The sequence below is a fragment of the Martes martes genome (genome assembly GCF_963455335.1).
Source record: "Martes martes genome assembly, chromosome: 4".
In the NCBI taxonomy this organism is placed as follows: Eukaryota; Metazoa; Chordata; class Mammalia; order Carnivora; family Mustelidae; genus Martes; species Martes martes.
Window position 1 is genome coordinate 117,408,216 of NC_137891.1, and position 24,391 is coordinate 117,432,606.

The 24,391-nt window shown below is 38.0% G+C and overlaps 1 protein-coding gene across 2 annotated transcripts in view; it reads left to right on the forward strand.

Annotated features, from left to right (window-relative positions):
• Nucleotides 1–21,821, forward strand: part of KYAT3 (kynurenine aminotransferase 3) — a 60,951-nt gene extending 39,130 nt beyond the window's left edge. For both annotated transcript variants that reach the window (XM_080803077.1, XM_080803076.1), the window contains 7 exons: nucleotides 4,617–4,693; nucleotides 6,124–6,213; nucleotides 10,068–10,254; nucleotides 12,502–12,578; nucleotides 12,845–12,931; nucleotides 19,326–19,400; nucleotides 19,563–21,821. In XM_080803077.1, coding sequence (XP_080659203.1) covers nucleotides 4,617–4,693; nucleotides 6,124–6,213; nucleotides 10,068–10,254; nucleotides 12,502–12,578; nucleotides 12,845–12,931; nucleotides 19,326–19,388 — 581 coding nt within the window. In that variant the 3' untranslated portion in view covers nucleotides 19,389–19,400; nucleotides 19,563–21,821. The remainder of the gene's footprint in view (nucleotides 1–4,616; nucleotides 4,694–6,123; nucleotides 6,214–10,067; nucleotides 10,255–12,501; nucleotides 12,579–12,844; nucleotides 12,932–19,325; nucleotides 19,401–19,562) is intronic.
• Nucleotides 21,822–24,391: the final 2,570 nt, after the last annotated feature.

Genomic DNA, 24,391 nt, shown 5'->3' on the forward strand with positions numbered 1-24,391 from the left:
CCACCTCCCCCCGGCAACCCTGTTTGTTTTGTGAAATTAAGTGTCTCTTCTGGTTTGTCTCCCTCCCAATCCCCTCTTGTTTCATTTATTCTTTTCCTACCCCCCAAACTCCCCACGTTGCCTCTTAACTTCCTCATATCAGGGAGATCATAGGATAATTGTTTTTCTCTGATTGACTTTAAAATTGATTTTTTAAAAAAAATTCTACAGTAATTTGATTGTCAGAGTTCCAATGAGCATACTTTGAGAACAAGGGACGTGTCATGTCAAGGGAATTGGTTACATGATTGGATTTGTAGTATAAAGCTAAGAACCAGCTAGAGGTGAGGATCTGAAGTGAGTCAGATAGGTTAGCAGTAGGGTTTAGAATCAAAACAATGTGGGGCTTGGGCAGGGAGAGGGTATAGCCTTTGAAGATGGGAAGGGAACAAGCAAGTAAGCTTCTGAGATCTCTGGTCCGGCCCGCTCAGCAGTGATGAGGCTCTTAAGCAGAGGTGGGGATGTGCTGAGGAGGAGCAGATCTGTGGGGAGTAAGGAATCTTCCTGCCTCTCGCGCTTTAGTCTTGCTAAGTTTCAGTGTTTGTGAGATATAGAGAAGATGTCTGGAGACAAGTGGAATTATAGGTCTGATAGTCAGGATCAAATTATGAGGAGAAATAGTTTGGGCAATCATCAAAATTTTGTTGATGATGGAACCCATGGAAGAGAATATTCTCAGGGAGAATGGATAGCCAGAGAAGACAGCCAGAGATCTGAAAGGTACGGTGATGCCTTGACACAGCAAACTGCTGTTCCTTGTGAAAACTGCATTAGGGTTCATCTTGATGATCTCTCTGTTTTGGGTCATTTGAACTATTTCCAGTCGAAAGTCAGATCAATGTGGACAAATAATTATTTTTTGTAATTTCTAATTTAATTAATTAAATAAATTTAATTTTTTAACTAAGCAGAGAGAAGAAGTGTCATCTTTCTAATGAATATAATTCTATACTTAACATAAAACATATGTTCATGTCTATGCAATAATGCCTCAAATCTTTAGAGTTTTAGTTAACGCAGTTTAACAATATTTTCCCAATAGATAACTTTAAATGATCTTAAGATATATTGTTTGAGCCTTTATTATATTGCTTAAACCTCATATGATAAGCCCTTCATATTAAAAATGTAGCAGATATGACTTGCTGAAGATATCAAGACATATATTTTTAACTCAGACTTTTTAGTTTTTTATAACAGCCCATAAACAAGAAAAAAAAATGAATTTAGAGAGTGCAGTTTGGTTCCACGAAAACTTAGCTCTTCTTCAAATACAGTGGCCTTTGTTATATGAAAGATGCAAAATGGCTATTTCATCAATTTGCAGAGTGTGATAGTAAGGCTTTCTAACCATACATCATGAAGCAGCATCATCCTCATGCTTTCACTAAAGCAGTTTTCTTCGGGGTAGCACTCTTCCTCATGCCTCTCATCCCCGCCTGACGTCCACTGAAGCCTAAGCTACCTGTAAGTAACTCATAGCTACTGTGGCTGATTTAAGGATCATGGGTCATATATGGGAAGTGCAAAGACCAGTTGCCTTAGAGATATAAATGCAAGCTTAACTTAACAACTTTAGGTATTGGGATTTGTTTGTTGTTGTCGTTGTTTAGTTTTAATTTATTTATTCATTTAAGTAATCTCTGCACCCATGGTAAGGCTCGAACTTACAACCCTGAGACCAAGAGTTGTATGCTTTTCCAACTGAGCTGGCAAGGTGCCCCTAGGTTTTTTGGTTTTGGTTTTGTTTTTAAATAACTCTACCCGGGGTGCCTGGGTGGCTCTGTGGCTTAAAGGCTCTGCTTTCAGCTCGGGTCATGGTCCCAGGGTCCTGGGATCGAGCCCTGCGTTGGGCTCTCTGCTCAGCAGGGAGCCTCCTTCCCTTTCTCTCTGCCTGACTCTCTGACTATGTGTGATCTCTGTCAGATAAATAAAAAAAATCTTTAAAAATAAATAAATAAATAACTCTACCCAGCATGGAGATTGAACTCACAACTCCAAGATCAAGAGTTTCATGCTTTACCAACTGAGCCAACTGGTGCCCCTAGATACTGTTTTTTTTTTTTTTTAAATGATCAGACCTACAAAGACTCTTTTCTATTTTTTGGTTTTTTCCTGTTAGATTCACACGCAGGACTTTGGTATTCTGTTCTGTTTACATTAACTTCTGTGGCTCTGAGATGGAGAGGACATGAACATCCAGATGTTTTAAAATTCTTTAGGGCCCTTTTTATTGAAGTAGTAGAATTTGTTCTTGGATTAGATTCTTGATTCAAATGATATCTCCAAATTTCTATAAAATGACGTTTCAGTCAACAAAAGAAACCTCTCTTTCTAGAAAAAAATATATTAATACATTGATATTGATATACAAATCTTTCAGTATTCAGATAACTAATATAAAATTCCTTGTAAGTTATTCAGCTGATCAGTTTACTGCTGGAAAAAAAAGAGAGGTTTGTGTATACCATGAGTCTTAGAATAACAGAAGAATATCTACTGTACCTCTACAGAACAGGTGAAAAACTCATGGGATTGCATGAGAAGAACTTCATGACTAAATTACTTAAGGAATGCAAAGAGCAGTGTAGTTAGCATTCTTGGAAGATTCATAAGGCAACAGTTTGCCAATGTTCAGCAAAGTTCGCAAGATTTTACATTCTCTACCTTCATCATTTTGTAACCTGCATGCCCTTTGCCACAAATACCTTTTTTCCCCCTTCTCTGACTGGCAAAGGCCTACGTGGTCTTCCAAGTCTCAGCTCAAGCATTACTGGCTACAGAAAGCTACGCCTAACACCTTCTTCTGTTCTTGCATGATACTCCATGCCTGTTGCGATTACAGCACTTTCCACACTGTACTATGGTTGCTGTTTTACTTTCCTCCTACCCCCACTAGCCATTAAACTCCTTGAAGATAGGAGTGGCTTCTTATCTGTGTTTCCTCTAGACCTAGGTTAGTCTCTGGCACCTGATCATTGCTAATAAGTGTTTGGTAAGTAAATAAGTATAAGATTGACTGATTTTTTTAAAGATATCAATCAACTTGAAAACATTTATGCAGTCATTTCTCATTATTTGTACAATCCATATTTGTGAATCACTCACTGAAATAGATTTTTAACTCCAAAGTCAATACTCTTGGCACGTCATTCATAAATATGCAGAAAGGGGCAAAAAATTGGAGTGACCCGATGGACATGTTCTCAGTTGAGGTCAACAAGGCAATGCTCTGCTTTCTTATTTCAGCTCCTTCTATAAACAAGTGTCCTTTTCATGATGGTTTTGTTCTTTAAAATAGATCCCGGGGCACCTGGGTGGCTCAGTGGGTTAAAGCCTCTGCCTTTGGCTCAGGTCATGATCCTAGGGCCCTGGGATCGAGCCCACATCGGGCTCTCTGCTCAGCAGGGACCCTGCTTCCTCCTCTCTCTCTGCCTGCCTCTCTACCTACTTGTGATCTCCGTCTGTCCAATAAATAAATAAAATCTTAAAAAAAAAATTAAAATAGATCCCAAGCATAGTGCTGACATGCTGGCTAATATTTCTAAGAGCAGGAAGGCTATGGTGTGTATTATGGAGAGAATAAGTGTGGGAGATGAGCTCCATTCAGGCACAAGTTCCTAGTGCTCTTGGCCATGGAGATATTAAGGGGTGATACCCAAAAGGTATGGACTTCCTCCAACTGCTTGCACAGCTCTGCTGATATACTAAATATCATCAAATTGGACAGTTTGAAGAAGTGAATTTTATGGTGTAGGATTTATATCTCAAAGTTGTTAGTGAAACACACACACGTACATGCATGCACACCCAGATTGCCAGGTGCTACCCCCAGAGTTTCTGATTCAGTAGCTCTGGGATTCACTCCAATAGTTTGCCTTCCTGACTAATTCCCCACTGAGACTGCTGTTGCTGGTGTGGGGACCACATTTTAAGAATCATTGCCTTAGGAAGCCTGGAGAAATAGGTTCACAAAATGGGCAAAGTAGAGTCGAGACAACAATAGCCAGGACCACAACCAAAATGGAGCCACAGGAAGAGAATATTGAATGTACCGCCACTGCTGACACTGAGTGCTAGGTGCCAAGGCTTGTGTGACCTCTGCCCAGCCACTGGCTACTGACACTCCTGCCCTTGGAAGTAATTTTGCCACTTAAAATTACTTAATCTGTCACATATTACAGTGTTTTCAAGTACTGTAACATTTTTAATTGTGTTTGGGTTAAAGTTACATTATATTTAAAAACCCACTGAAGGGACGCCTGGGTGGCTTAGTCATTCAGCATCTGCCTTTGGCTCAGGTCCTGATCCCAGCATCCTGGGATGGAGCCCTGCATCAGGCTCCCTGCTCAGTGGGGATCCTGCTTCTCCCTCTCCAGCTCCCCCGTGCTTGTACGCTCTCTGTCTCTCCTTCTCATATAAATAAATAAAATCTATAATATAAATAAAAATAAAAAATAAATTAAAAAAATAAAAACCTACTGAAATACACTGACGACACTACTTTTAGATTATACTGAATATAGATTGATGGGAAAGCAATTACTTAACCTTTTTCTTTTCTCTTTCCTATTCAGCTACGTTTCCAGGTATGTGGGAGAGAACAATAACAATAGGAAGTGCTGGAAAGACTTTCAGTGTAACTGGCTGGAAGGTAAGATGCAGAAGAAAATAATGTCTTCAAAACAGGCGTATATTTTATTTCTCGTAGAGTTTCTGTTTGTGTGTGTTTTAAATGGATATATTTTCAGTTTACACAGGTTTTTATATTTACTGATATTTTCTTTATTATTTACTCATTCGGCTTTCATGTTGGCCTTTATCCTTTTTGAGACCTGATCATTTCTTTGTTATTTTAACGTTTTTATTTAAGTTCCAGTTACCATAAAATGTCATATTGGCTTCTGGTGTGCAGTACAGTGATTGGGCTCTTCCATACAAACCCAGTGCTCGTCACGAGTGCCTGCCTGAATCCTCATCACCTATTTCCCCCATCCTTCCTCCCACCTCCCCTCTGTTAACCATCCATTGGTTCTCCATATTTAAGAATCTGTTTCTTGTTTTGCCTCCCTCCCTCTCTTTTTTTTTTCCTTTGCTCATTTGTTTTGTTTCTTAAATTCCACGTATGAGTGAAATCCATATGGTATTTGTCTTTCTCTAACTTATTTTGCTTAGCATAACACTGGCTCCATCCATGTCACTGTAAATGGCAGAAAAAATAGGTAGTTTTTCATTTTATAAGTAATGAACTAATGGCACCTTTTTTTGCAAAAAGTGTTCAGATTATTGCATATTAATATAAAAGGAGGAAGAAAATAATATAGAATAATAACTAATATTTTGGCACTTACTCTGTGCCAAGTTCTAAGTGCTTTACACAAGCTCGTTCTCATAAGGGCATTATGAGGTGAGTATATTTGTCATCTCCTTTCTCAGGCAATAAAACTAGTACAGAAAAGTTAAGTAAGTTGCCTGAGGCGATACTGCGAATAAAGTCAAGCCAGTGCAGGCAGTCTAGCTTCAGAATCCACGTACTTAAGCACCACATTATGTAATACAATAACAATTTACCCAGTAAGTTATTGTTTAGTTTTTATTTATTTATTCATTTAAGTAATCTCTACACCCATGGTAAGGCCGTGGAAACTTGGTCATCCTCCAGCCAGCCTCTCCTGAACATGGCCAAGAAGCAGGGAGTATCAAAAAAATGGGGCCTAGAGAACCAGCTTATGGAAGAGCCCCCTAGGCCCTCATTCAGAGTTACTTTTACCTAATTCAGATAACCTTTGTTACAGTTTTTAGACCTTCAGAATATCAGAAGTAGCAAATTAGAAAAGAAAAGGGTAATAGTGACTAAGGGTACTGTTTACCTTCTGAAAGCAGAGTTCAGTGACTCCAGTGGAAACTTTCTCATAAAACAACAGTGTGAAATGAGGGGTAAATACTAACACTGCACTACCTTCATAGTATGAACATTTTAGACTTGCATATATTTAATAATTACATTAAATATCTACTATCAGATTTAGTACATACAATTGGATTTGTTTTTTGAAAACTGCTTTTTATCTTTTCCTTTTCCAGCTTGGCTGGTCCGTTGGTCCTCATCATTTGATAAAACATTTACAGACGGTCCAACAAAACACCATTTATACCTGTGCGACGCCTTTACAGGTAGGTATTAATTAATTATTAATTACTTGGGGTTGAAGCACGGTCTTTTGGTAAAAGTGTTATTTTAGGCTGTGTATTCAAGTGCCCTTTTTGAGCCGGGCATCTAGTACTGTTTGGGAATTTAGGAATGGACAAATATTCATTGCTATCAAGAACAGCTTTTTTTGTTTATTTAAATACATCAGGTTTTAGCTCTGAACCTCATACATTGCTGGAGGGATTGCAAAATTATAGATTTGCATGCCCTACAAAGCAGCAATCCATCTGCTGGGAATTTACCCTGTAGCTATTATCTGTACACCTAAGGAGCTGTCTATGTGTGTGGCCATTTATTACAGAAGATAGGGGATAGTCATTATCCATCTTTAGAATTAAAACAAACCATGGTTTATCCAAACATTTAAATACTATATGAGTTTTGTATTAGTTTCCTATTTCTCTGTAACAAATGGCCATAAACTTGGTGGCTTAAGACAATGCAAATTTTTTATCTTACAGTTCTGGAGGTCAACAATCTGAAATGGGTCTTATGGCTAAAAACCGAGCATCTAATTTCTGGTGTTCTTTCTGGATGCTGTAAGGGAGACTTCATTCCTTGTCTTTCCTGTCTCCTAGGGACTGCTCACATTCCTTGGCTCATGGTCACATCACTATAACATGATTCTGATTCTCTCCTGTTACCTTCTTGCCCTTATAAGGATCTTTATGATTGTATTTGAACATTTGCAAAGTTCATTTTACCATGCAGGGTAACATATTTACAGGTTCTGGGTTTTTTTTGTTTGTTTTTAAGATTTTTCTATTTATTCAAGCAGTGGGGAGGTTCAGAGGGTGGGTACCCTGATGCAGGGCTCTGTCCCAGGACCCTGGGATCATGACCTGAACTGAAGGACTGGGCCACCCAGGTGCCCTTACAGGTTCTGGGTTTTAAGACCTGGACACCTTTGGGGGCCATTCTGTCACCATGACTATTTAAAAAATGAAAAGAAAGGAAAAGAACGAGGAAGCTCTATAATGATCAATATGGAAAAATTTCCAGAATATACTGTAAAGTAAAAAAAGCAAGATGCAGGGCAGTGTATATTTATGCTATCTCCTGTATAAGACAGGGGGAAACCATTCACTTGTATTTTTCTAAAGGATCTCTGGAAGGACCCATAAGGAGCTAGTAAAAGTGGCTAATTGTAGGGGATTGAGGAATAGGTGAAATGAGTAGATAGGAACAGGCGTGGGTGCAAGACTTTTTAATGTATATCCTTTTTATATTTTTTCTGTTTTTAAAAAATGAATATATAATAGTATCTGTGTATTATTATTCTGTGAATAATCAGAACAGTGAAAAAAAATTTTTTTTCTGGAAGACAGTTAAAAAGCCAAAAGAGTGAAATATATTGGCTACAGTAAATTTACTTTTTTGCTTCCTGTCAAAATATCTACTGAATGAGAAAAAAAAATTTTTTTTAATTCTTTCTCCAGTGACTCTCTAAAGCAGTATCATAATAAAGTCTAGTTTTGACTTTTGGTTTTATATAATAATAAATTCATTTTATCCACTCAAAATAAGTCCATTCATTTATTTAACAAACATTTACTGAGTATTGGATATACAGCAGGAATCTCTTTCTGAAAAGCTCTTTTTGAGCTTATAGCCTAGTGACGGTACACGGATAATAAAGAGGTAAATATTTTACTGATATGCCAGGTATTCATAGATGCAATAGAGAAAAATAAAACAAGAAAGAGGAAGGATATAAAGTGCTAAGGGAGATACAATGTTAAATGGAGTAATCTTTGAAAGCCTCATTGAGATGACATCTGAGCTATGAATTGAAGCTTAAATAGTCACATGGGTTACCTAGAGAAGAACCTTCCAGACTGTGAGAAAAACAAGTGCAAAGGCCCTGGGGTAAGCAGTCTGGCTGTCATGTTTGTATCTGTGAAAAGCACAAAAGTGGGACAGGATGATCAAAGGACAAGAGTAGGAGGAAATAAATCAAAGGAGTAGGTGGAAGCCAGATCAAGTAAGGTCATGTTCCATACTATAAAGGCTGAGTGAGATAAGAAGCCACTGGAGAGTTCAAGCACAAGGGTAACATGATCTAACTTGCACTATCAAAGGGACCTGCCTACTTTATTGAGTCAGAAGACTCTTGAAGTGATCCAGGAGAGAGACTCCAGTTGACTGAACCAGTACGGGGATAGTAAAATGGTGGAATGTGATTGGGTTGTGAATATATTTTGAAGGCAGAGCTGACAGTATTTGCTGTTGGGTCACATGTGGGGCTTGAGAAAAGGAAGTCCAGTGTAAGACTACAGTTAAGAGAGATGTTTATGTCTCTTGAGCTTTGACTTTTCTAGGGCAATATCTCCTGCAATGGGGAGTGAATAAATTATTGAGAAAAAGAAAGATGCAGCTAAGAATCTGGAACATCCTTTCCTGACTGCTCTGGTCCTCCGTTTCAGCTAAGTGCTTTCAGCTAAGTGCCTGGATTTTTCCATGCATTCAGACAACCAAGTTTGGAAGCTGGCCCATGCTTCCCAAGAGAACCCCAACTTCCCAGGCTGATGCAGCTTGATCCTTATTTACCCAAGATTTTGTTAGTACTGGAAATTATTATTGATTCTTTTTTCCTGCTGGCTTCTTTTGGAATGCGATCTTCTCAGTGATCTTACCCTTCTCTGTCTCTCCATGTCATTTCTTGCTATCCACTCTCGCTACTCTTGAGCCACGCCAGACTCAGTTCTTCCAACAGAACAAAGTGTATCCTGACTTTTGCATGTTTTTGTTTCCTCATCCCTTCCACTTACCCCCTCCAGTACACATCAACTGGAATCTTCATAATGGTGAGGATCATGTTTCTCTTATTTACCATTATAGCCCCAGTGTTTTATCACAATGCCAATATTTAACATTGGTATTCAGTATATGTTTACTGAATGAATGTTTTATCCTTTAATTCTTGATACCTCTTGGTTCTGATTAATTTCCTTAAAATTTGGCCACTTTGCCCTGCTATCTCAACCATTCCACTTATTGATTGTTTGCTTATGTTTCCTTCTTTGTGCTGAGAACCGGTATTTCTAAGTTGTTTCAGTTCACACTGACCTACCAATCTTCTGCCCCCTTGCTTGTACAGATCCTCGTTCTTTACATGTGTCCTGATTCAGACTTGTTTACCTTTTCCTGACCTGTTGCCTCCTCAGACACCCACATGACCTTTAACAACATTGGCTTTTTCCCTTCTCCTAGTTTCTCTCCTGTCACTTCTGGCTTTCTTGAGGAATGGTACAGAAGTGACTCCATATACCTTAGAAACTCTTTTCTAATCCCTGTGGTCCATAGACACTTCTGGGATACGAATGATTAGAACAGGGATTAGAATTTAGGTTAGAATTATTGCATACCTATGGGTAGTGACATAGTGGGTCCGCTTTCATTTCCACTACCTCCTCCAAGGTAATGGGAAAAGGCTGGCTAGTTCATCATTTCTTTGGTCATCTTTCAGACTTAGAGCTAGCAAGTCATTCTGCAGCTCATCTCAGTGGAAAATAACTTCATGTCTTTTCATTTCCAAGTAAGCCATCTTTATACAAAACCTCTTTTTTAATTCGGATCTTCATGGCTCATTCTCAGTTCTTCAAGTTAGATGTAATCATTCACATGTAACTGATTCCTCCGTTAATTTACATAGTCTAACATAAGTTCACAGGAATTCAGCTATAATTCCCTGAATGACTTTTTTTTCTTTGTTTTGCCTATCATGTGACTCAGACAATTTTAATTCTACCAATAAATTCAGCAATAAGTAACATTACCGTATTTCCTTTCCACATGTTTCACTCTTAACATGCAGGAAGCCTTGGCTCAAGCTTTTTGGATTGACATCAAGCGCATGGATGACCCAGAGTGTTACTTCAATTCTTTGCCAAAAGAGTTAGAAGTAAAAAGAGATCGGATGATACATTTACTTGAAAATCTTGGCCTAAAGCCCATAGTTCCTGATGGGGGATACTTCATCATTGCTGATGTGTCTTTGCTAGGTTTGTAAGAGTTTTTATTATTTCAAATATATGGAAACTTATGTGTGAAATTATATTAGAATTAGAGAGTAAAGATTGGTATCAAAGTCATACCAACATTTTGTCTATTGGAAAATGGCTTTTTACAATGTCACTGGTTTTTGTTACTGTTGTTGTTTATCTTTTGTTTTAATAACCGTCTTGAGTTTTAGGTCCCTGAACCTTAAGTGTGACTGTTAACATGGTTATGGAGTCAGTTCTTTTAGGTATTCCATTAAACATAGAATTTGCTATCATCTTGTTCTAGTGTGGAATTTAAAACAAAAGTATATGAAATAATATATGATCCCAGTGTTCCCCTGAGTAAAATTTTAGTTCCCTTTTTACTTAAGAAAAATAAAATTTCTAGAATGTTGTTGCTATCAGGGAATGTTTGTTATTTTAGAATATACTGAAATGAAGTAAAGAAGGAAAATAATGTCTATTGAGAGTCTACTACATGCCTAGCACTTTCAAACACCCTTTTGAAGAAAGTGTTGTTAGCTCCACTTTTAAAGATGTGAAGACTTAGAAAGTTTTAAATAACTTGCCTGAAGTCACATAGCTGGATTCCAAATAGTTTTGTCTCCAAAAAACAGTGGTCTTTATTTTATTTAATTTTTTTAAAGATTTTATTTATTTATTTGACAGAGATCACAAGTAGGAAGAGAGGCAGGCAGAGAGAGAGGAGGAAGCAGGCTCCCTGCTGAGCAGAGAGCCGGATGTGAGGCTTGATCCTAGGACCCTGAGATCATGACCTGAGCTGAAGGCAGCGGGTTTAACCCACTGAGCCACCCAGGAGCCCCAACAATGGTCTTTGTATTACCTGAAGCTATTTTATATATTTCTGACATGCCATACTAATCTAAAATTAGGAGCATAATAACATTTTATATATAACCAATTTTCTTCAAAAAAACCCCTATAGTGTTAATATTAGTAAATTTAAAAGCATAATTTATTCTGATAGAAGTTGGCCAAATAGTTTGTTTTAAGGTTCTATTACAATAAAGTTATATTCCACTGAACTTGAAAAGCATTTTATATATACTAAATTTTATAAGACTGGAAACTTTTGATTTTTATAACCAAACAGTGACTTATTTCTTCATTTGTTATGAGAAAAACAGAGGCCATTATGCCCAGAGATTTTTGCTGTCCTATAGCCTGAAAGCTATGTATGTTTGGCTCTACCAAGCTCCATTATTATATAAAACCCCTTAAGATGTCCTATATTCTGAGGTTTAGAAATCGCTTTTCCTATGGTACATCTAAATGTATAACTCATTTTATGAGATGATAAAAAGAAACAGCTGTTTTCATCACCTTTAGTTTTGCTTTTGAATTGAAAATCCATACCATTTCAACATGAATTATTTTTTATTACTTATTTTGTATATTTTTATTTATTATTTAAAGATTTTATTTATTTGTCAGAGAGAGAGAGAGCACAAGCAGGAGGAGTGACAGGCAGTGGGGGAAGCAGGCTTCCTGCTGAGCAAGGAGCCCGATGTGGGACCCTACCCCAAGGACCCTGGGATCATGACCTGAGTTGAAGGCAGATGCTTAACCAACTGAGCCATCCATTGAATTATTTTTATTTTTTATGTATTTTATTTTTTTATTTATGTACTTATTTTTTTATTATTATTATTATTATTATTATTGGTGGGCAACAGAAAAAGTTTATTGAGAGATATCTAAGTGACAGTACAAAAGCTCCTGAGAAAGAAAGGGAACCAGAGGGTTGCCCAACATGAGTTATTTTTAAAATAATTAATTTATATACTTGATTTATTTCCAGAAAGCATTTAAGCTAACTTATATTAAAAAGGTTTCTATGTAATAATATATATAAATAGAAATTTATATAACAGAGGATCAGTTCACATAGGAGGGGAAGGAAGCAAATTTTTCATATAGGTTCATACAGTATTGTGATTAGCATTAACTTCGGACTGAACTTTGTGGCTGCATAGCAAATGGAAAATGGAGTTAGTTACATAATCTTGGAAATAATCGTTCTTAAAAAAACAAAACAAAACAAAAAAATTTGAATTCCTCACTTCCTCCCTGTGAATTCCTCACTTCCCAACCCACCATATAGTGTGAGACTTCAGTAGTTTCTGTGACTATTTTCTGAAAATATTTTGCATCTTGGCAGATTTAAATGAAATACATCTTCTCCTCAGATATAATAAGACCATCTAATTTTCATTGTTGTTTTAGATGCAGACCTCTCTGGTATGAAGGACAGCAATGAACCATATGACTATAAATTTGTGAAATGGATGACTAAAAATAAGGTAATGTTTATTGGCCTTTGAGATACTGTGCTGTATTTTATGGTTAACTTACGAAGAATACTTGCTGACATGTTTTGAACAATGTTAACTATCGTTTTGTTATGTGATATTCCACTTATGGCTATGTGGAGGATTTTAAAAACATTTTTTCTTTTTAGAAGTTGTTGTGAACATTTAGAAGTATTTGTTTTTGACATTTATCTATTCTAAAATTAAATTTGAAGTAGAAGTAGTTTTCCTATTTTATTTTCCTATTTATTTTTCAGAAACTGTCAGCCATTCCAGTTTCAGCATTCTGTAACGCAGAGACCAAACTACAGTTTGAGAAGTTTGTGCGATTTTGCTTCATAAAAGTAAGTTCCCTGTTCTATTCAAAAACACATTTACCATGTCATTCCTTCTGATTTATAAAGCACCTTTTTTCTCTTGCTAGGAATGATGTGCTCATATGCAGTTTTAAAATTTTGGCTTGCTGCCATGAAATTAACTGCCTACCAGAACAAAACTCAACACTTTGAAGTATTGAGTTTACTGTATTACAGCATAATCAGACACCTTACCATGTAATAATACAATGTCCAGCAGAAATCAAAAATTACTAGACATGTGAAGACATAAGAAAATGTGACCCTTGGGGCACCTGGGTGGCTCAGTCAGTTAAGTGTCTGCCTTCAGCTCAGGTCATGATCCCAGGACCTGCGTCACGCTCTCTGCTCAGTGGGGAGTCTGGTTTTTCCTCTCTCTCAGCCCCTCCCCCTGCTTGTGCTCTCTCTCAAATAAATAAAATCTTTAAAAAATACATATATAACCCTTAATAAAGAAAAAAAGTAGTCAGTAGAAACAGATTACAAGGTGACCCAGATATAGGAATCATCAGACAAGGACTTTAAAGCAGATATTGGAAGTATGTTCAAGAAATTAAAGGAAAATATAGTCATAATGAATGAACAAATTAAAACTATAAAAAAATCAACTGGAAATTCAGGAATTTAAAAGTGTAATATCTGATATGAAAAATGTATGGGGCTTAACAGACAGAGGATTGAGGATATCAGGAATAAAGACCCACTTGAATTATAGATTCATAGAATTATCCAATCTGAAAAACAGAGGGAAAAATTATTTTTGAGAAATGAACAGAGCCTTAGGTCTATGAGACAGTATCAAATGATAATACATGTAATTAGAGTACCAAAAAAAAAAAAAAAAGAAAAGTGGCAGAAAAAGTATTTTAAGAAGTAATAGCCCGAAAAAAAGAAGTAATGGCCAAAATTTCCTCCTATTTGGTGAAAAGCAACATCCTTAGAGATCTAAAAGCAGTGAACCACAACAGGCTGTAAAGAAAATCACCCTAACGGGTGCCTGGGTAGCTCAGTCGTTAAGCATCTGCCTTTGGCTCAGGTCATGATCCAAGGGTCCTAGGATTGAGTCCCACATCGGGCTCCCTGCTCGGTGGGAAGCTAGCTTCTCCCTCTTCCTCTGCTACTCCCCTGCTTGTGTTCCCTATCTTGCTGTGTCTCTGTCAAATAAATTAGTCAAATCTTAAAAAAAAAAAAAAAAGGAAAGGAAAGGAAACCACCCTAAGACACTTTATACTCAAACTGCTGAAAACCAAGTGTAATGGTAAGATCTTGAAAACAGCAAGAGAAAGACTCTACTTCACATGCTTATGAATTTAGCAACTTCTTACCAGAAAAAAAATGGAGACCAGAATACAGTGAAGTGACATCCTCAAAGTGCTAAAATAAAAAACATATCAGCCCAGAATTCTTTATCCAGGAAAATAGCCTTTAAAACTGAAAATGAAGTGTATATTCCTGACAAACAAAAGCTAAATGAATTGCTTATCATCAGATCTGTACTTAAAAAAAAAAAATCTGAGGGGCACCCAGGTGGCTCAGTCGCTTAAGTGGCTGCTTTCAGTTCAGGTCGTGATCTTGGGGTCCTGGGATCGAGCCCCACATCAGGTTCCCTGCTTTCTTCTCCATCTAACACTCCCCCTGCTTGTGTTCTCACTCTTTCTCTCTCAAATAAATAAATAAAATCTTTAAAAAAAATCTGAATATATGCATCATTGCTATTTTTAAGATGTTGCTACTGAAGACAGGCTTAATAAGATCCAAAAACTACCAGCACATTCATCTATAAACCTAGTCAGAATGATGTAAACATTGTTTTCAACTTTGAAAGACAATCTACGAACTCTGGAAGACTCATTCAGAAGAGAATAAAAATGTTAACAACCTAATAATATTTTATTTATTTTATTTTTATTTATTAATATTTTATTTAGTTGACCAAACTGTAGAAGAGAGAGTAAGGCCAAGAATATTCTCATCTTTCAGTGGATCCTAGAAAGAGAGGTGTATCTTTTAAAGTTACAAGCAGAACTAATTAAAAAAAAAAAAAGTAACTTAAGACTTCCTGTTTTAAAATCATAAACACTGCCCTTCCCCATTCTCTTCTTGGAAATTGTCGAAAACAACGAGGAGAATGGAAAACAGATTCACAAATTCCCCAGTAAATGAAGAAGAGTTGCCAAACACTGTGAAAATAAAGGGAAGACACCTAGAAAGTCTCTTGTGTCTACATCTTCAAGTTGTAAACAGCACCAGCAGGGAACCTACTCAGTTAAAACAATAGGACAATAAGTACACTAGTGGGAGCTTCTCCAGACTCATTCTGCATCATGCAAGGCAGGAGAGATAGACAGCTGTCCCATCTAGAACCTGTGTGGGGCAGGGTGGAAAGGAGATTATAGTTGGGTTATAAATTTTCTTATTCACACCTGTCATATTTGCTCCAACCCATGTTGGGGCAATGTGTAGGAGATAGATTAAATTGGAGGTAGCCTCTTAAATTATCTGGGAGGGAAAAAAAAAAAACCCTCCCCACCACTAAAATCCACATCAATCATATTAAACTTTACTATGAACCAGGGAGAATTTCTGCTGTCTTCTAGTGCTACCCTAACTCCTCAGATTTGCAGATACATCTTCAAATTATAGACAAAGTCAGTAGGTAACATATTCATTACCAGAACAAAAGGAACAGTAGGTGCACTAGCAAGAGATTACAGAGGTAATTCAATCAAAAATGACTCATGAAAAAGAATCAGCTGCGAATCTATAAAAATATACTATTAAGGGTGGAAGAGAAAGGTGCAGGGAAAACAAAGTGTCAGAAAGAGAATATGCAATCAGAGAAATGTTGCTATAGAGCAAATAAAAGTCGATAGTTCAAATCCAGAACCTTTAAAATGAGATTAAAGCAGAGATTTTAAAAGTTCAGGGAAGATAATGTCAGATAATATAAGAAGATAAAATGACAGCTTGTCAGAGCTCAGGTATAAAATTGAAGGGAAAAAAATCAAGCTATTGGTAATTGTAGTGACATTGGAAACAGCTCAGGGAACACTGAATACTTCTGTAAGCATCTTAAGGATTGAGAAAAGTGAGCAAAGAAGAATGGAGAGGATCAAAGACTTTTAAAATATTAGAAAAATTATAGATATGGAAGACAAGTGAAATATCTAGAATTCTGTGGTGGGGGAAACAAATGGACCCTGAAAAGAATTTAATAGCTGTATTTTAAGAATGCTTAAGAATGCTCAGTAATTTCATTTTTTTTAATGAAAAAAAAAAAAAAAAGGCAGCTAAATCCAGAAATTGAAAGGAAATGCTTTGCCTCAGGAAAGATTGTCACAGAACAATTAACACTGAGATATATTGGACTTAAAAGATAAACAGTCCTTCATCATCTACACAAAAAAACCAAAGCCTTCATGGGGGCAGAGTAAGAGGATCCGTGTGAACACACCCCCTTTCCATCAACACTCAATCCGCGAAGATATGGGAGCAATACCGAGAAGTCTGAGGAAAGTTACCATGGCTGACTCAACCACTTGGAAAGGCTAAAAATAAAAGGATGGCAAAACATGCCAAAATAATGAAAATTGAAAGAAAGCAGGTGAAACTTAAGGCAAAATAAGCCAAAAAGGAGCACTTTACAATGGTTATGGGTAAAATTCTCAGCAGCTCTCAAATATATGAGAGGACTCCCCCTTTAGTCATATTACAAGAAATGAAAATTAAAATTGCAACAAAATTTTATTTTATCTATTAGTTTGGAAACAACCAAACAACTAAAAATTTCTTTAAGACACTCTTACAGAGAGCAGGGGTATCATTTGTAAAATCTCTTAACAGTGGTTAGTTTGACCATTTCCATCCACATGTAAATGCACATACCTCTGCTACCTCCCAGAAGCAGAAATTCTACTTCTGGGATCTTTTCCCCATGGATTGACTTGCACATTTTGAATAACTGGTGCTCAAGGATTCAACTCCCCTCTTTGACAGTGAAAAAAACCCTGGCTTTCATCATGGAATCACATCTTTAATCAGTCCCTCTGTATGTGGCACTGTCCCTCCAGCCACCACCCCTCAGGCTTTGACACTTTGTACCAGGCTGCTATATCTGTCACCTGTTGCAGAGATGCCCTCCTCCAATTCTCCATCACTGCACACGAGGCTGCCACTGTCACCCACTGCATGGAATCCTTCACCCCTCGTACTCTCTGACATCCCATGCCCGTCTACCTTGGCAGATGCCTGCCTCATCCCATCTATTCCAACACCCTGCCTGGAGCCACCCTGCCATACAGATGCTGGCTTACTCTGCTTGGATCCTGACATCCTGTTCCAGTCAACACTGCCACTGCCATCACCAACACCTCATGCCACCCACATAAGAAACCCTCCTCTTTCCACTCAGGCTGCTACATGCTGCACCAGGCTGCCCAGGCTTCCCCTACCTCCATATGTGGACACCTGCTTCACTCAGCCCCACTAAATGGCTTTTCAATTAAATCATTCAGTAGAGAGGGAAAAGAAAAGAAGTAGAAAAAGCAGAGGAGAAAAACAAGAGGTTGATTTTCACTGTTTGTCAGTTTAATTTTATACCATATGCTGGTATTACCTATTCAAAAAGCAAATGAGTTTTATGAGAAATCATAACTGAAACATTGAAGGGAATGGGCATAGTAGTATAAACGAACAATTTTTCCTCATTCAGAGCAGAGAATTGTGAATTTTGTCTGAAGTCGATAAATAAGGAAATAAAACCAAATGCATTATTTAGATCTTGGAGGTATCCACTAGAACTAAAACCAGAAATTACCATAAAAAGTTGTCTTGGGGGATGGTGGGCATAGTAGGAAGGAGTAGGGAGGAGGAGCAGATGATTCTGACTCTGTAAGCTCTTCTACACTCTCTGATTTGTTTCCATAACTATATGTTAATTTAATTGTATTCCTTTTATAGGTCTGCCTTTTCATTTTTGAAAATTTTGAAAATTCTCTCGAGATCAAATATTCACTTAAGTCTTCATTTAGTGCTATTATGTTTGATATTTTTTCTACTTTACCAAAATCTGTCTTTATTTTAAAGTAAACAAATCTTTGGAGTACTATCCAAAACTTCATGAATGATAGCTGTAATTTGCTCAACGTGCCTATTTTCAATTAGGCAAATGCCAGCCAGTGGTACCATTCACCATGATTTTGTGTCAGAAAAAATCATCTTCATATTTGTAAATGTCATTTTAAGAGGAGAGAGACTGCTGATTTTAATGCTTTTAGTGAACCAGTATTTTCAGTAAGCTTTTCTGAGCAGCAAGGAAAAATGATTTTTTTCAGAAATCTTAGCATTGGATATAAATGTAGGCAGTAAACACAATCAATAAATATCATGCAGTTTCCCAAATGGAAAGGATTTCCCCCTTGTGAATTCCTTTCCTAAAGATATTCAAATACCCCAACTGGAGACTGAGTCTCAGTCCTTTAATATCCCAGGCTTATGGCTGGATATCATCAGGGGTGTCAGGTCATGCACAAAAGGGGGTGATGTGAGAGGCAAGAAAGCCAAAATAATAAATGTGGATCCCATGGGCACATCCTTCAGACTCGCTGCCGGCATCAGTGTCATTTATGAGTCTGGGTCTTCTTTGGCACGGCAAGCTGCTTGGACTGCTCTGTTGGTTATAAATAGTGAGAGTGTCCGCACTGGTGGATGTGGTTTTGCCAGGGATCAGGTTAAACAGTTTTCAGTCTGAACTGCATTTAACAGTTTGTCGATCATTTTCTTGGTGATGCTTTTTGGCCACATGCCAGTTGATTTGTACATTTCTTTAGTGTCAGGATTGGAGCAATAAACTGGCAGCCAGTATCACAAAACAGTATGATGTAGTGATCAGTGTCACACTTCTCTAGCTTCTCTAATATTGAATTCTTAGGAAGTTCATTCACTTTTCCAGCTAGGCAGTAATGGGATATAACATTATAAATAATTGATTTGTTTAATTTGCTCCTGGGCTCCTTAAAGAGCTCAGGACCTGTGTACTAGACCACCAAGGTGGAGGAAGATGCTATGGATGCCATTTTCCAGTTTCTGTCCATGCACCTCCCAGAGTTGTGGCTTTATATAGGCAAGGCTTCCAATGACTCATCTTCTGAGAAGGCATGATCCCAGATTGAACACTCTGGGATTCGGTGCTTTGGAGGCCAAGGACAGGCTAGAGCCCAGCTGGGCCCTGCTCAAGTTATCAGGGGTTGAAGAGCACTTGGTTTCCAAATCATTACATGACTTTTCCTGATCCATTGACTTTGGTATATTTTTTAAATATTTAAATATGTACTTCATCTTGAATTTGTTTGATATATATTGAGATTATTTCATTTATTTACAGAAAGACAGTACACTGGATGCTGCTGAAGAAATAATTAAGGCATGGACTGGACAGAAGTCTTGATCCAAGCAGAAGGTTTGTATTAGATGACCTGATATGGAATTGTTATTTAGTGCTGCCATCTGCTGGATATTGAAAAACAAATACATCAGTACCAATGAAATATGAAGAAACATTTCCATTGCTTTTACAAAATGTTAACCCCACTGGGGTTTTTCTTTTTTTGTCGTTTTTCAGTTGAAATGTATGCAAACACCTTCCGGTACCATTTTACCTCAGGCAGAGTAGCATCGTGGATAAGAACTGTGAGATGCCGGTTGATGCTTCACCTCTCAGTGCTTCAGTTCCCTCATCATAAAAAGGGAATAAAATACAACACCTACCTTATGACACCTGGCTGGTTGTGTGGGTAGAGCCTGCAAATCTTGATCTTGGAGTCATGAATTCCAGCCCCATGTTGGGCATGGAACTTACTTAAAAAAATAGTACCTACTTTAGATGAAGTTTGTGAGGATAAAATGGATTGATATATGTAAAGCCTCAGTAAACCCTCAACTAATGTTAGTACCAGTTCCATTTCTCCACCATTGTGTGAAAACTCTTGCCACTTATAGGCCCTCAACTCCAAGTCCTTTCTTTCTCTACTCACATGTAGTTTCCTCCCCTTCATTTACCAGTGCCTTTGAACTTTGCTCACAGTTTTGCTTCTCTGTCACAAATACTGCCATCTTCCAGAGTGGCTTCAAGGTCCACATGGATTATGGAGGCTTTCAGAACTTTGACCTCACCTTTGGTGATGTTCACCTCTACCCCACTCTCCACTTCAGCCACCCACCCCCTTGGGTACACCCTGGACCTTTCATCATTTAAGGCTGTGTCACCTTTGAGAAAATAAATTAGTCATCTCACACCGTACCCACCTATGCCTATAGTATTCTCTTGATGTTTCTCATCTGCTCTCAAAATAACACTTCTTTAAACTCACTATAATTTCATTTCAAATCCACTATTTCTCAAAAAAAAAAAAGTCTATGGCCTTCTTACAGCAGAATCAGAATCAATCCATGAGAATAGATTCTGGTCTTCACCTTAGACCTGCTGAAAATAATTTCAGGATCTGGCCCTTCCAAGGTGATTTTTATACCAGCTGAATTTTGATAATCACATGGAACCCTCTATGTCATTCCCATCAGTCCCCTTATATTTTCCCTGCCCAGCTTAGACTGCATCATCTTTCACTTCAACCAAGATACTTTTGCTGCCTTGAATAACTTGCCCATTGTTATATCTCACCTAACTGGTCAAAAAACCCCAAAACTTCACCCCCCAGGTGCTTAAATGCTTATACTGGGCTGCTGACTACTGCTGTCACAAAATACACAATTGTGCAGATACCAACAACCACGAATGAACATCGTTAAGCTTAACTAGATTTAATCCTTCCATGACACCCTAATGAGATTTCTCTACCTGTTACCACAACAGCAACTCCTAATACTCTCCTGTTCTCTACCATAAAAATATCCAACCTCCTTTCTCTCTACATCTCAAAGCCCACCAGGACCAGCACAATTAAATCACAGATAATGACCTCATCTCCCACTTGTGTGAAAAACAAAATGTAAAAACAGATGCTGCCAGACAAGCATTGTCAACTGAGATCCTACCAACAGGCCTATGACCTATCTGCACCAGCATTCATCCTTTATTCATTTCATCCAGGGTTGGAGCAGAATGGGGAGGATTGGTAGGAAGGTAGAACCAGGTCCAGTCATGCAGAAGGAAACCCAGGACCTCAAGAGCTGACTACTGCATACCAGTATAAATCCCATGTATAATTTTTAGCCCGTCCACTCTTGCTGGGGACATGATACAGTTTTCGCCAGGATTTTAAATCTGCTCTTTGCAGTCCGGGACTTGTCCACTGCTAATCCTACCACCCTTTCTTCTTACATTCTCACTTGGTTTAGTCCATTCTCTTGTATTTTCAGCCTCTGGTTCCCTTCCTCAGCAGTGAAACATGTCCAGATTTCTCTATTAGAAAATCCTCTCCTAAATGCTATCTACTACCCTATTATTTCTTTCTCTTCAGGGTAAAATTTCTCCTTCTTTCCTCCTTCCCTCCCCCTCCTTCCTTCCTTTGTTCCTTCCTTTAACACTCATTGAACTCATACTATGTGACAGACACTAATCTAAGTCTGTTGGTTTTTCTTGGTTTTTCTCTCTTTTCTCCCTTACTCATTTGTTTTATTTCTTAAATTCCAAATGTGAGTGAAGTCATATAGTATTTGTCTTTCTCTGACTTATTTTGCTTAGCATTATACTCTCTGCTTCATCCATATCATTGCAAATGACAAGATTTCATTCTTTTTTATGTCTGAGTCATAGTCCATCTTCTTTATCCATTCATCTATCAGTGGACACATGAGCTGCTTCCAGTTTGGCTATTGTAAATAATGCTGCAGTAAACATACCCAATAAACATATGTCTTTTCAGATTAATGTTTTTGTATTCTTTGGGTAAATGCCCAGTAGTGTGATTACTGGATCATAGGGTAGTTCTAGTTTTAATTTTTTGAGAAACCTCCATACTGTTTTCCACAGTGGCTGTACCAGTCTTCATTCCCACCAACAGTGCACAAGGGTTCCTTTTTCTCCACATCCTCACTGATACTTGTTTTGTTTTTGATTTTAGCCATTCTGACATGTGTGAGGTGAAATCTCATTGTACTTTTGATTTGCATTTCCCTAATGATGAGTGATATTGAGCATATTTTCATGTGTCTTTTGGCCATCTGTATGTCTTTGGAGAAATGTCTGTTCTTGTCTTTTGCCCATTTTTAATTTTTTTTTTTAAGATTTTGTTTATTTATCTGACAGACAGAGATCACAAGTAGGCAGAGAGGCAGGCAGAGAGAGGAGGAAGCAGGCTCCCCACTGAGCAGAGAGCCCCATGCAGAACTCGATCCCAGGACCCTGGGATCATGACCTGAGCCGAAGGCAGAGGCTTTAGCCCACTGAACCACCCAGGTGCCCCTTTTGCCCATTTTTAAAATGGATTATTCATTTTTTGGGTGTTGAATTGTATCAGTTCTTTATATATTTTGGATGCTAACCCTTTATCAGATACGTTATTTGCAAATATCTCCTCCCATTCAGAAGTTGTCTTTTGGTTTGGTTTGATTGTTTCTTTTGTTGTGCAGAGCTTTTTATTTTGATGTAGTCCCAGTAGTTTTTTTTTTTTTTAATTTTATTTTCAGTGTTCCAAAATTCATTGTTTACGCAACACACAGTGCTCCATGCAATACGTACCCTCCATAACACTTAACACCAGGCTCACCAACCCCCCCCCCCAACACCCTCAGTTTTTTTCTCAGAGTCCACAGTCTCTCATGGTTTGTCTCCCCCTCTGATTTCCCTCAACTCACTTCTCCTCTCCATCTCCCAATGTCTTCCATGTTGTTCCTTATGCTCCACAAATAAGCAAAACCATATGATAATTGACTGTCTCTGCTTGACTTATTTCACTCAGCATAATCTCTTCCAGTCCCGTCCATGTTGATACAAAAGTTGGGTATTCATCACTTCTGATGGAGGCATAATACTCTATTGTATATATGGACCATATCTTCTTTTCCATTCATCTGTTGAAGGGCATCTTGGTTCTTTCCACAGTTTGGTGACTATGGCCATTGCTGCTATGAACATTGGGATACAGGTGGCCCTTCTTTTCACTCCATCTGTATCTTTGGGGTAAATACCCAGTAGTGCAGTTGCAGGGTCATAGGGCAGCTCTATTTTTTTTTTAAAGATTTTATTTATTTATTTGACAGACAGAGATCACAAGTAGGCAGAGAAGCAGGCAGAGAGAGAGGAGGAAGCAGACTCCCTGCTGAGCAGAGAGCCCGATGCGGGGCTTGATCCCAGGACCCTGGGATCATGACCTGAGCCGAAGGCAGAGGCTTTAACCCACTGTGCCACCCAGGCGCCCTGGGTAGCTCTATTTTTAATTTCTTAAGGAATTTCCACATTGTCTTCCAAAGTGGCTGCACCAACTTGCATTCCAACCAATAGTGTAAGAGAGCTCCCCTTTCTCCATATTGTTTCCAACATTTGTTGTTTCCTGCCTTGTTAATTTTTTCCATTCTAACTGGTGTAAGGTGGTATCTCAGTGTGGTTTTGATTTGAATCTCCTGATGGCTAATGATAATGAACATTTTTTCATGTGTCTGTTAGCCATTTGTATATCTTCTTTGTAGAAGTGTCTGTTCATGTCTTCTGCCCATTTTTTGACATGATTATCTGTTTTGTGTGTGTTGAGTTTGAGGAGTTCTTTATAGATCTTGGATATCAGCCCTTTGTCTGTAGTGTCATTTGCGAGTATTTTCTCCATTCCATGGGTTGCCTCCTTGTTTTGTTGATTGTTTCCTTTGCTGTGCAGAAGCTTCTGATCTTGATGAAGTCCCAAAAGTTCATTTTCACTTTTGTTTCCTTTGCCTTTGAAGACATATCTTGAAAGAAGTTGCTGCGGCTGATGTCAAAGAGGTTACTGTCTATGTTCTCCTCTAGGATTTTGACAGATTCCTGCCTCACGTTGAGGTCTTTTATCCATTTCAAGTTTGTCTTTGTATGGTGTAAGAGAATGGTTGAGTTTCATTCTTCTCCACATAGCTGTCCAATTTTCCCAGCACCACTTATTGAAGAGACTGTCTTTTTTCCACTGTATATTTTTTCCTGCTTTGTCGAAGATTATTTGACCATAGAGTTGCGGGGCCATATCTGGGCTCTCTATTCTGTTCCACTGGTCTATGTGTCTGTTTTTGTGCCAGTACCATGCTGTCTTGGTGATTACAGCTTTGTTGTAAAGCTTGAGATCAGGCAATGTGATGCCCCCAGTTTGTTTGTTTTTTTCTTTTTCAACATTTCCTTAGCAATTCAGGGTCTCTTTTGGTTCCATACAAATTTTAGGATTGCTTGTTCCAGCTCTTTGAAAAATGCTGGTGGAATTTTGATGGGAATGGCATTGAAAGTACAGATGGCTCTAGGCAGTATAGACATTTTAACAA